Below are 12,577 nucleotides of genomic sequence, written 5' to 3' on the forward strand. Positions count from 1 at the left end.
TCATAGCCAGGGGAGGTGTGGCTAGGCTGCATAAACAGAAACAAAGTGATTTAACTCCTAAATGACAGTGAATTGAGCAGTGCAATTGCAGGGGAATGATCTATACACTAAAACTGCTTTATTTAGCTAAAGTAATTTAGGTGACTATAGTGTTCCTTTAAACGTTATTACAGTATTAACCAGATTTGAAAATAAATGTCCTCCATATGAAATGGAGGAAAACTCTGAATTATGTAAACCTGGGAAGCAACTAAATGATTTGCTGTACGTTTATAGAAAAATATTTAATTTTATATATTATTAATGTAATGATATTGTTAGAACTTAAATCCCCTTTTAACTAGACACGGTTAATTTAAAGAAACAAGTAAATGACTCTGCAGGTGTGCATCCAATTCTATAGATTAACAGGCGATAATTTGTAAGGTTGGTTTCTTTTCAATGACCACATCGGAGGACACGATTAGAGCTTTGTTTATTATGTTAAAACTAATTTTATTACCTGAAAGACTCCTCTCCAATCAGTTATATCAGTCTGGTGGAAGTTGTATGGTAAAGCTAGAAATAGATTGTAGTTCATTTTTTAGGTGACTAATTTTTAACACAGATGAGGTTAAACAGTCTATGTCTTTGATCCCATATTTTTTAAAAACAACTGGAAAATGTAATAAACATTTTCAACGACGCTGAATGGTAAGAAGGTGACAGGTCCACTATAAAATGTAAATATCAGGGAATTTTTCTGACAGACAACTTAAGGGACCGAGAGTTTATTGAAGTTAACAGACAAAACAAATTAAACTTCACAAATATCAGATGTACAAATGTAGACACTAAGCGCTAAGTACATGTTATTGCATTATTAACCTTCTCGTTAAATAGTCAAATAATCCTGATTTCGATGGTTTCATGTTGTGACTGAATTTTAGCAATGTGTTAAATTTAAACTATTTCCTTTTTTTCTCCTGTCAGTAAATTGGAGCAGGGTGACATCCTGTGCTCTAGCACTAACGATTACATAGTGCAGGAATTGTTGGGCAGCGGCTCCTTTGGAAACGTTGTGAAGGGTGTTATAAGAGCAACCAACGAAAATGTGGCAATTAAAATCTTGAAGGACCACCCACGTGTTGTTAAATATGCTAAGGCTGAGGTGGAAATCCTCTCCCAGCTGAACAAGGAAAACCCAGACAAATTTAACGTTGTTAAGCACTATGAGTATTTCCAACACAACGATAACATCTGCCTTGTGTTCGAGATGTTAGATATCAGCCTATACGACTTTATTAAGAAACGCAACAATAGGCCGCTTCCTGTGAGACACATACGCCCTATTGTGCAGCAGGTGGGCAATGCACTCGATAAACTAAAGAGTCTACAGATAATTCATACCGACTTGAAGCCAGAGAATATCATGTTGGTAAACACGTCCAAGTACCCATTCAAGATCAAGGTCATAGACTTTGGTTGTGCCATCCATACATCCAAGGTTCGAGTTCCAAGTTACATACAAACAAGATACTATAGGTAAGGGACATTTATTAGTCATAATTCACATTTCAAATAAAGTATAGATATCCTTTGCATTTATGAAATGAGTATAAAGAATAATGTTAACTAGGTCTGGTTAATTATTTTGTTAACTTTTTTTTATTATCCAAAAAGAATAAAGTGCGCTGTACCTTTTAAAACACTTAATATGTGTAAAACCTAATATTCCATTATATATAGTATACCAATATTTTAAAGTGCATGTGCAATATCAAACTTGTGAAAATATAAATCCAAAGGAGGAGATACACACTTACAGATAATAGCTGTAGGACGCAGCAATGGCGCTGATTACCCTTCGGGGTGATATACAAAGCAAACACAAGAAAAAAAAACATAGGGTAGCATGCAATAAATATGCGCCACATAGCGCCTTTTTTTGCTTGTAATTATTATTTTTCAATTGTACTTTTTCTATAGCCACATAGCGCCTTTTTTTGCTTGTAATTATTATTTTTCTATTGAACTTTTTTTATTGAATATTAGGAGATATTAGTGATATTTATGGCATCTGATGGAGTGTAGCAGTCAGCTAGCTCTACACATGCACACAGGACTCTTAGATGGACATTGATTTATCAGAATTTGCCCAAGTGACATGGCTGCTTGTTACAAAGCTCTCCGAGGGAGAAGGGAAGTAGTCAAAATATTCCCCCATTTTTCTCCTTCAAAGCTTTGCATATCAAGCTGTCAGAAGACATGTCACTGGTATATTCTTGGTAGAAAAGATTACAAAATATAGCTTCATGGGATCTCTGCCGAAATTCTCATATGTGCACAGAGTGATATGAAGGGCTTTGAGAAGCTGTGTAAATCTGCGGAATATGATAGAATATCAATTACATTCCAAAGCACCATTTAGGCAGTATTCCTCTATTATTCTCATTTTATAAAAACTGATCACCATTAAAGTAATTGGAAATGATTGCAGACTGTCCATGGTCTCTCTAAGCTAGGGGAAATGTGAGTTGGGTTTTGCTGAGCGCTCTGTTAGCTGATATGTACTTGTGCTGAGAGTTTTAGGAGTCGGGGGAAAACACTTCCACTGATAACTCTCAGGCAGCCAGATGAAACAGATTAAAGATTAAATTAATAGAAATAGTAACTATTTCAGTGATTTACATCTAATTTAAGTGATTTAAGCACTAACGGGTAAATTATTCATCTAACCTTCTGGCTTCTCTCCTTTTAATAAAATTCAGGTCCCCAGAAATAATATTAGCATTACCGTTCTCGGAGGCTATCGACATGTGGTCTGTGGGGTGTATCATGGCAGAGCTTTTTACAGGATATCCATTGTATCCTGGATCATCTGAGTATGATCAGGTGAGTTCAAATTTAATAGATATCTATGTCTAATTATATATTAAGGTCTCAGTCACTAATCCAGAATCGGTTCACATAGAAAGGTATCACATAGCTGTTTTATTTGCTTATACAGACTGGAGTCAAAGTGCAAAGTTAAAATGGTCAATTTTGTTTAAACTGAGTGAGAAAGAATTGTAGTGAATCAAAGATAGAAATTTGAAAAATTTAGGCAAAAGTGCAAATTTTGAAGAGCTCTTCAACTCAACTGCTGTCATACCTTTTACCCTAAAGCTTGGGATACGGTTATTAACTCACCTCAATCCAGTGTTTAGTAAATGAATGCCTTACGGATGGAGGCAATTGTACACATTCTGATCAAAACAAAACCGTGGAATTTAACTCTATGTCTGTTCAACCATAATTTACTTTTTTCATATGAAGGGCACCTCAACTTATTATAAATCATTTTATTCAGGAGAAACAGGGCTCTTATTTCACATCAGATATTCATATATGAAACACATTTTTAAAGCATGCACGTTAGCATACTCACACCAATGTTTATTTGGTAGTTTAGGTAACTTTCTATAGAAACATATAGCTGTATAATTAATGTATTTATTAAATCCAAACATTTCTATTATAAGAAGTAATTGCACTCCAACTTTTAAATTTGATAATATTTGTATTTTAACTAGTTTTTAAACAAAATGAAGAATGGGTATCCCTGTGGCAAATAGAATTCTAAGCCTTTTAATAAAAATGTGTCCGGCATTAGAATGTGGAGACAAACAGATTCGTTTATATACTTAGAATCACTGTTTGTAATGTTAAGTAATTTATATATTATTTCACAATGCTAGTTTGCATTCATTTACTTAATTTTTCAAGTTATAACCACAGAAAATGTTAGTTGTTGATAAGTTGTGGAAATGCAGTAAATCAGACAGATTTGAAGCAGGTGATTGTGGGTAATGATTGATTACGGGTACGTTTACAGTTTTACTAGAAGCTGACGGTACTGGCATGAAAAGTTGTGACCTCTTGTTTCCTCCCTGCAGATCCGCTACATCACTGAGACCCAGGGTTTGCCCCCTGATAACATGCTCAATTTGGGAGCAAAGACCGAGGATTACTTTAGAAACGACAGCGAATGTGAGGTTTTATTATGGAGTTTAAAGGTGCGTCCTTATATATCAACCATAGCCATGTTTATATAAAATAAAATGATATGTAACTCCTTCAGGATGTGGGGTTTAGCAAATCCTATGATATCATGACAGTCCCAGTAAATGACCTGCCATGAACTGGTTAAAGCAACATTTCGGGATTTGTATTTAATTTATTTTATTAAGTCAGATTATGTTTTACACACTAACATTCAGCTATTTGGAAGTTCCGATGTGATAAAATGTCAATAATAGTTCCTCCTTAAAGTGTTTTACCTAGTTCCCCCTTTCTCAGTCAGCTTTGCAGCCATTTCATAAATAAAATTTCACAACCACACGGTAAATAAAAAAACTAAACTGTTTAGACTCAGGGAAAGCTGCTGGGTCAGGTAATGGTAAGACGTGTTTATCGGTTCCATTCTAACATTAGCAGGAAACTAACTGACACACTGTAGAATGTTACACTGAGTGATGTTCTCATTCCAGAACCTAATGGACAATCTTGTTTTTCCTCTTCTCTAGAGTGAAAACCACTACGAATATGAGACTGGTATTAGTCCAGTGGAAACAAGGAGATATGTCTTCAGCTCTCTTGATGATATGAGGAAGGTACTGTATTCCTGGGGCACTCACATTAATCCAAAATCTTATGGCATCTTTCTCTCACCTCTTTGGCTCAGCAGAAAAAAAAAATACTTAACCCCTTCAGGACCGCTGACGGTTCAGGACCGTCAGCGGTAAAACGTGCGTTTGGACCGCTGACGGTCCTGAACCGTCATAACGGTTTGGGGCTACTTACCTGATCGCCGTCGGTCCCACGGCGGCGATCAGTGCTCCACCCGGTCCAGGGGGACTGCCTGTCTGCCCGGGCAGTCCCCCCTCGGCAGATCAGGACCCCACGGCCATGTGATCACTCGATCACATGACCGCAATAGGTGTCTGTGTATCTGCCTGCAGGGGGACTGTCTGTGCTGACAGGCAGTCTCCCTGCAAGTGAAAAATCCAAAAAATAAAGTAAAAAAAAAACCAATGTAAAATCAGTGTAAAAATAAATAAATAATATGTGTATATATATATATATATGATATATATACATGTATTATATCTATATATAATATATGTATATGTATCATATATATAATGTCATATTAAGTGTATTTTTATATTTATATATACGTATATTAATATAAAAATACACTTATATTTAAATTACACACGAATATATACAATATATATATAATTGCTATATATATGGTATATATATATTATTATAAAATACAAATAATATTTTAATAAAAATAAATAACAAAAAATAAAAATAATTTGTAATAATTATAAAAAATATTTATATATGCAATTTTATTCTAACAGTATTTTGATATATATATTTATATCAAAATATACTTAGAATGTAATGATATATATATCTATGTATAAATAAATAAATAAAAACAATACGAAATATACATATGTCCATATACATAATTACATAAATAATTTCATAAATATACACGTAGACGTCAAATATATAAATATGTATATATATTAAAATTCTACGTGCATATTTATGTAATATTTTTACCTAATTAAGTAATTTTAATGATTGCAATTTGAGGGACCTGCCTGCCAACCCAGGCCGAAAGTCCAGATAATTTAATTTGCTAGCACTGTGTTTAACCCTGTAACTTTCTATGACACCCTAAAACCTGTACATGGGGGTACTGTTTTACTCGGGAGACTTCGCTGAACACAAATATTAGTGTTTCAAAACAGTAAAACATATCACAGCGATGATATTGTCAGTGAAAGTGAAGTTTTTTGCATTTTTCACACACAAACAGCACTTTCACTGAGGATATTATTGCTGTGATACATTTTACTGTTCTGATACACTAATATTTGTGTTCAGCGAAGTCTCCTGAGTATAACAGTACCCCACATGTAGAGGTTTTATAGTGTTTGTGAAAGTTACAGGGTCAAATATAAGGCTTGATTTTACTTTTTTTTTTTTATTGAAATTTGTCGGATTGGTTAGGTTGCCTTTGAGAGCGTATGGTAGCCAAGGAATGAGAATTAGCCCCATGATGGCATACCATTTGCAAAAGAAGACAACCCAAGGTATTGCAAATGGGGTATGTTCAGCCTTTTTTAGTAGCCACTTAGTCACAAACACCGGCCAAAGTTAGCGTTTCTTGCATTTTTAACACACAAACAAATATAAATGCTAACTTTGGCCAGTGTTTGTGACTAAGTGGCTACTAAAAAAAACTGGACATACCCAATTTTGAATACCCTGGGTTGTCTACTTTAAAAAAAATATGTACATGTTAGGTGTGTTTCGGGGATTTATGACAGATAACGGTGTTACAAGGTCACTATTGATACATTTAAAATATATATATATATTTAAACAGCAATTTCCTACTTGTATTTATAGGCCTATAACTTGCAAAAAAAAGCAATAAAGCATGTAAACACTGGGTGTTTTTAAACTCGGGACAAAATTTTGAATCTATTTAGCAGTTTTTTTCATTAGCTTTTGTAGATAAGTAAAAGATTTTTCAAGTAAAAGTCCAAAAACATGTTTTTTTTTTTATTTTTCACCATATTTCATTATTTTTTTTAAATACAATATTGGACATAATACAAATAATGGTATGTAAAGAAAGCCCCTTTTGTCCTGAAAAAAACAATATATAACTTGTATGGGAACCGTAAATGAGAGAGCGGAAAATTACAGCTAAACACAAACACCACAAAAGTGTTAAAACTGCTCTGGTCCTTAACGTACAAACATCGCAAAAACAGGCCGGTCCTGAAGGGGTTAAAGGAAAACGATAGGGTCAGGAACGCAAACATTTATTCCTTACCCTATAGTGTTACAACCACCACCCAGCCCCCCTGGGCCCCTCTTGCCTCCCTAAATATAGTACAAACTTACTTGTATTCAAGTCTGAAGCTGCTGGTTTTGCCCCTGTTTGTCTTTGCAGATCGGGGGCAGAGCCAGCACAAGTAAAACACAGACCTGGCCAATCAGCATCTCCTAATAGAGATGAATTGAATCAATGCATCTTTATGAGAAAAGTTCAGTGTCTGTATGCAGAGGGAGGAGAGACTGAATGTTGTGATGCTTACTTTGCAGCACTCAACCAGGAAGCACCTCTGGCAGCCATCTGAGGAGTGGCCAGCGAAGTTATCACTAGGCTGTAATGTAAACACTGCATTTTCTCTGAAAAGACAATGTTTACAACAAAAAGCCTGAAGGGAATGATTCAACTCACCAAAACAAATACAATATTCTGGTGTTGTTCTGGTGACTATAGTGTCCCTTTAAAAATTGTCTAGTTGGTCAAGCACAGAAGAGGTGGTGGAGCAATCTCTTTGTGCTGAACTTTGGATGTGAGGAGCAACAGCTTGGGGGCAAATAAATTGTATGTGCATTGTTCGTACGGCAAGACCTTAAACATTTTGCCCCTCTACATAAACACTTTTCTTCATTTTGTTGTAACGTATGTGTTACATTTTCCATTTGTAATCTGTGTTTTTTTACATGCAGCATTTTAAAAATATATATATTATTAAAGTATAAAACAGGAACCTATTTCTTGATTTTCGCACCCCTGCCTTATCTTCAGTTACCGATCTTGTTACAAGAATCTGACGATCTGCCTAGAACCCCTACTAGTGTCATCAGTAACATTGTGGCTATTTAGTCCAGATCCTACCAAACCAAGTTGTGAGGTTGGTAGGGAATACTGAAAAGCAGCCAAATCACCTACTGAAGTTACTGAATAATGTTGGCCCTATGCCACTAAAAAAAATTATTGCTTTGTATATTTTTTCATGAATACTAACCTCACTAAAACAAATAATCTTCTTATTGACTGTTTCTTTCTCTTCAGGTAATTTTACCATTAAAGTTGGTGAGCAGTGACACGCTGGTGGAGATGGGAGACGTATGGCAGTTTATTGATCTGCTGAAGGAAATGCTTACTATGGACCCAGACAAGAGAATAACTCCGATAGGCCTTCTCAGCCATCCCTTCATAACCATGGCACATCTCCAGCACTTTGCACGGAGTTCATAGTACGTGATCTTCCTTGTGCACTGGGAAGGTTGCTTGGAAATGTTGGGAAAATTGGTATCAATGTGGGAGTAGGAGGATCAATCATATTCAGAAATAATATAGGAAGCTTAATATATCTACTAGAATATGTAGAATTATATAAATTGTATGAGTAACCTCCCGCACTCTAGCTTTTTGCTGCCTCTTGTGATGGTTCATAATATAACGGAACCCTTTAGGCATACTGTTCTGGCGCCCCCTCTGTTACAAGAAGTCAAACAGCTCACCACCTACTCTGCAGCCATGAGAGGTGAACGCTTAGCTCAGAGAAAGAGAGCTTCCTGCTCTGTGAAGGGTGTAGTGGAGGCAGGGAGCAGTGAAGTCAAACTGTCCGAAAAAGGTTTGATCACTTACATTGAAGGGTGTCAGGGCAATCCAAGCACCATAACCACTGCAGTGCACTGGTCGGTTAGGGTGCCTGGAGTTTTCCTATTACAAATATTGTAAGAGTATTTTTTAACTTTAACAGCAGCTAAAATTATGTTTACTTCAGGTCTGGGAAGGAATGTTGTATTCAACGAGTCGTCCTTTGTGCTTTCTTGCTCATATAATTCCCTGTTTATTCAATTATTTTATTACTTTTTTGTCTATTACTTATCATTTGTTTTCATTTTTCCATAACTTTTTACTCGTTAATTTCTTCACAATGTTTATCACTTCCTTGTTTTCAGTGACATTCTTCCTTTTTATATAATTTAATCTCACTGTCTTTGTCTCTCTTTTCCCAGCGTAAATCATTGCTTCCAGGCCATGGAGATAAACAAAGAACAGGTGAGTATAGTGATAGTCCTCATTATGATCCCATTAAAAAACGGAGGGGAACTGTTAGGGGTGTCCAGTAGACAGCAATGTGCAGCTGAAGATGTAATGGTTTCTCTCCAGCTTGTGGGATGGGGATCATTATTCATAACTCTAATTATAACGTGAACACAGACATAGAACAGGTAAAGGGATGATATTCTATTTTTACTAAATAAACTCTTAGTATTTATAAGAAAAATGTCAATTTAATTTGTGTTAACGCAGAGCAGCACATTTCGGGATTTATTTTCTCTCTTTATTTTCTATGCTATCATACAACAGGAGGTGTGTCCCGAGTCAGAGTCATCGAATGAAGAGGAAAAAGAGAAGGATTACAACGAGAGACTTCTGGAACTTGTGAGTGCCTCCATGGGTGTAACTGGGTGCAAGAATCAAAGAATCTCAGTCCCCCCTAAGCAATGCATCTGAGTGAAATGATGGGATGAGTCTGACTGTGTGTTTAATTGGATGATTGTATGTAACCTTAAAGGGATACTCTGGGTACCATTACATCTTCATCAATTGAAGTTGTTATGGTGCCAGGAAGTCCTATGTGCCTTCCTATCATAAAGCGTTAAACCGTCTATGAAGGGTTTAACCCTGTCTGCTCTGCAGACAGGGTTAAACCCTTCATAGACGGTTTAACCCTTTATGACAGCAATGTGCAGCTGAAGATGTAATGGTTTCTCCAGCTTGTGGGATGGGGATCATTATTCATAACTCTAATTATAACGTGAACACAGACATAGAACAGGTAAAGGGATGATATTCTATTTTTACTAAATAAACTCTTAGTATTTATAAGAAAAATGTCAATTTAATTTGTGTTAACGCAGAGCAGCACATTTCGGGATTTATTTTCTCACTTTATTTCTATGCTATCATACAACAGGAGATGTGGCCTGATCCTCCAGAAATGGAGACAGAGTCATCGAATGAAGAGGAAAAAGAGAAGGATTACAACGGGAGACTTCTGGAACTTGTGAGTGCTTCCATGGGTGTAACTGGGTGCAAGAATCAAAGAATCTCAGTCCCCCCTAAGCAATGCATCTGAGTGAGATGATGGGATGAGTCTGACTGTATGTTTAATTGGATGATTGTATGTAACCTTAAAGGGATACTCTGGGTACCATAACAACTTCATCAATTGAAGTTGTTATGGTGCCAGGAAGTCCTATGTGCCTTCCTATCATAAAGGTTTAACCCTTTATGACAGCAATGTGCAGTTGAAGATGTAATGGTTTCTCCAGCTTGTGGGATGGAGATCATTATTCATAACTCTAATTATAACGTGAACACAGACATAGAACAGGTAAAGGGATGATATTCCATTTTTACTAAATAAACTCTTAGTATTTATAAGAAAAATGTCAATTTAATTTGTGTTAATGCAGAGCAGCACATTTCGGGATTTATTTTCTCTCTTTATTTTCTATGCTATCATACAACAATAGGTGTGTTTCGAGTCTCCAGAAATGGAGACAGAGTCATCGAATGAAGAGGAAAAAGAGAAGGATTACAACGGGAGACTTCTGGAACTTGTGAGTGCTTCCATGGGTGTAACTGGGTGCAAGAATCAAAGAATCTCAGTCCCCCCTAAGCAATGCATCTGAGTGAGATGATGGGATGAGTCTGACTGTGTGTTTAATTGGATGATTGTATGTAACCTTAAAGGGATACTCTGGGTACCATAACAACTTCATCAATTGAAGTTGTTATGGTGCCAGGAAGTCCTATGTGCCTTCCTATCATAAAGCGTTAAACCGTCTATGAAGGGTTTAACCCTGTCTGCTCTGCAGACAGGGTTAAACCCTTCATAGACGGTTTAACCCTTTATGACAGCAATGTGCAGCTGAAGATGTAATGTTTTCTCCAGCTTGTGGGATGGGGATCATTATTCATAACTCTAATTATAATGTGAACACAGACATAGAACAGGTAAAGGGATGATATTCTATTTTTACTAAATAAACTCTTAGTATTTATAAGAAAAATGTCAATTTAATCTGTGTTAACGCAGAGCAGCACATTTCGGGATTTATTTTCTCACTTTATTTCTATGCTATCATACAACAGGAGGTGTGGCCTGATCCTCCAGAAATGGAGACAGAGTCATCGAATGAAGAGGAAAAAGAGAAGGATTACAACGGGAGACTTCTGGAACTTGTGAGTGCTTCCATGGGTGTAACTGGGTGCAAGAATCAAAGAATCTCAGTCCCCCCTAAGCAATGCATCTGAGTGAGATGATGGGATGAGTCTGACTGTGTGTTTAATTGGATGATTGTATGTAACCTTAAAGGGATACTCTGGGTACCATAACAACTTCATCAATTGAAGTTGTTATGGTGCCAGGAAGTCCTATGTGCCTTCCTATCATAAAGGTTTAACCCTTTATGACAGCAATGTGCAGCTGAAGATGTAATGGTTTCTCCAGCTTGTGGGATGGGGATCATTATTCATAACTCTAATTATAACGTGAACACAGACATAGAACAGGTAAAGGGATGATATTCTATTTTTACTAAATAAACTCTTAGTATTGATAAGAAAAATGTCAATTTAATTTGTGTTAACGCAGAGCAGCACATTTCGGGATTTATTTTCTCTCTTTATTTCTATGCTATCATACAACAATAGGTGTGTTTCGAGTCTCCAGAAATGGAGACAGAGTCATCGAATGAAGAGGAAAAAGAGAAGGATTACAACGGGAGACTTCTGGAACTTGTGAGTGCTTCCATGGGTGTAACTGGGTGCAAGAATCAAAGAATCTCAGTCCCCCCTAAGTCCCCCCTAATGCATCTGAGTGAGATGATGGGATGAGTCTGACTGTATGTTTAAAGGACCACTCTAGTGCCAGGAAAGCATACTCGTTTTCCTGGCACTAGAGTGCCCTGAGGGTGCCCCCACCCTCAGGGACCCCCTCCCGCCCGGCTCTGGAAAGAGGAAAAGGGGTAAAACTTACCTTTTTCCAGCGCTGGGCGGGGAGCTCTCCTCCTCCTCTCCGCCTCCGTTCCTCCCCGTCGGCTGAATGCGCACGCGCGGCAAGAGCTGCGCGCGCATTCAGCCGGTCACATAGGAAAGCATTCATAATGCTTTCCTATGGACGCTTGCGTGCTCTCACTGTGATTTTCACAGTGAGAATCACGCAAGCGCCTCTAGCGGCTGTCAGTGACACAGCCACTGGAGGAAATAGGGGAAGGCTTAACTAATTGATAAACATAGCAGTTTCTCTGAAACTGCTATGTTTATAAAACGATTAGTTAACCCTAGCTGGACCTGGCACCCAGACCACTTCATTAAGCTGAAGTGGTCTGGGTGCCTAGAGTGGTCTTTTAATTGGATGATTATATGTAACCTTAAAGGGATACTCTGGGTACCATAACAACGTCATCAATTGAAGTTGTTATGGTGCCAGGAAGTCCTATGTGCCTTCCTATCATAAAGCGTTAAACCGTCTATGAAGGGTTTAACCCTGTCTGCTCTGCAGACAGGGTTAAACCCTTCATAGACGGTTTAACCCTTTATGACAGCAATGTGCAGCTGAAGATGTAATGGTTTCTCCAGCTTGTGGGATGGGGATCATTATTCATAACTCTAATTATAACGTGAACACAGACATAGAAC

The 12,577-nt window shown here is 37.1% G+C and overlaps 1 protein-coding gene across 1 annotated transcript; it reads left to right on the forward strand.

The window, feature by feature from the left end:
• Window positions 1-211: 211 nt before the first annotated feature.
• LOC134578490 (homeodomain-interacting protein kinase 2-like) lies at window positions 212-11,773 on the forward strand. Its single transcript, XM_063437483.1, has 15 exons — window positions 212-264; window positions 973-1,524; window positions 2,751-2,874; window positions 3,918-4,037; window positions 4,548-4,634; window positions 7,928-8,112; window positions 8,881-8,923; window positions 9,236-9,310; window positions 9,612-9,707; window positions 9,846-9,935; window positions 10,170-10,265; window positions 10,408-10,494; window positions 11,030-11,119; window positions 11,354-11,449; window positions 11,591-11,773. Exons 1-15 carry the CDS (start codon window positions 212-214, stop codon window positions 11,771-11,773), a joined length of 1,977 nt encoding a protein of 658 aa, XP_063293553.1.
• Window positions 11,774-12,577: the final 804 nt, after the last annotated feature.

The sequence above is a fragment of the Pelobates fuscus genome, chromosome 12 (assembly GCF_036172605.1).
Source record: "Pelobates fuscus isolate aPelFus1 chromosome 12, aPelFus1.pri, whole genome shotgun sequence".
In the NCBI taxonomy this organism is placed as follows: Eukaryota; Metazoa; Chordata; class Amphibia; order Anura; family Pelobatidae; genus Pelobates; species Pelobates fuscus.

Coding starts and splice junctions, on each gene's coding strand:
- LOC134578490 (XM_063437483.1), top strand. CDS start 212: ATGGAGGAAAACTCTGAATTATGTAAACCTGGGAAGCAACTAAATGAT. Junction 8,113..8,880: donor CACTTTGCACGGAGTTCATA/GTACGTGATCTT, acceptor CTCTTTTCCCAG/CGTAAATCATTGCTTCCAGG. Junction 9,936..10,169: donor ACGGGAGACTTCTGGAACTT/GTGAGTGCTTCC, acceptor CCTTTATGACAG/CAATGTGCAGTTGAAGATGT.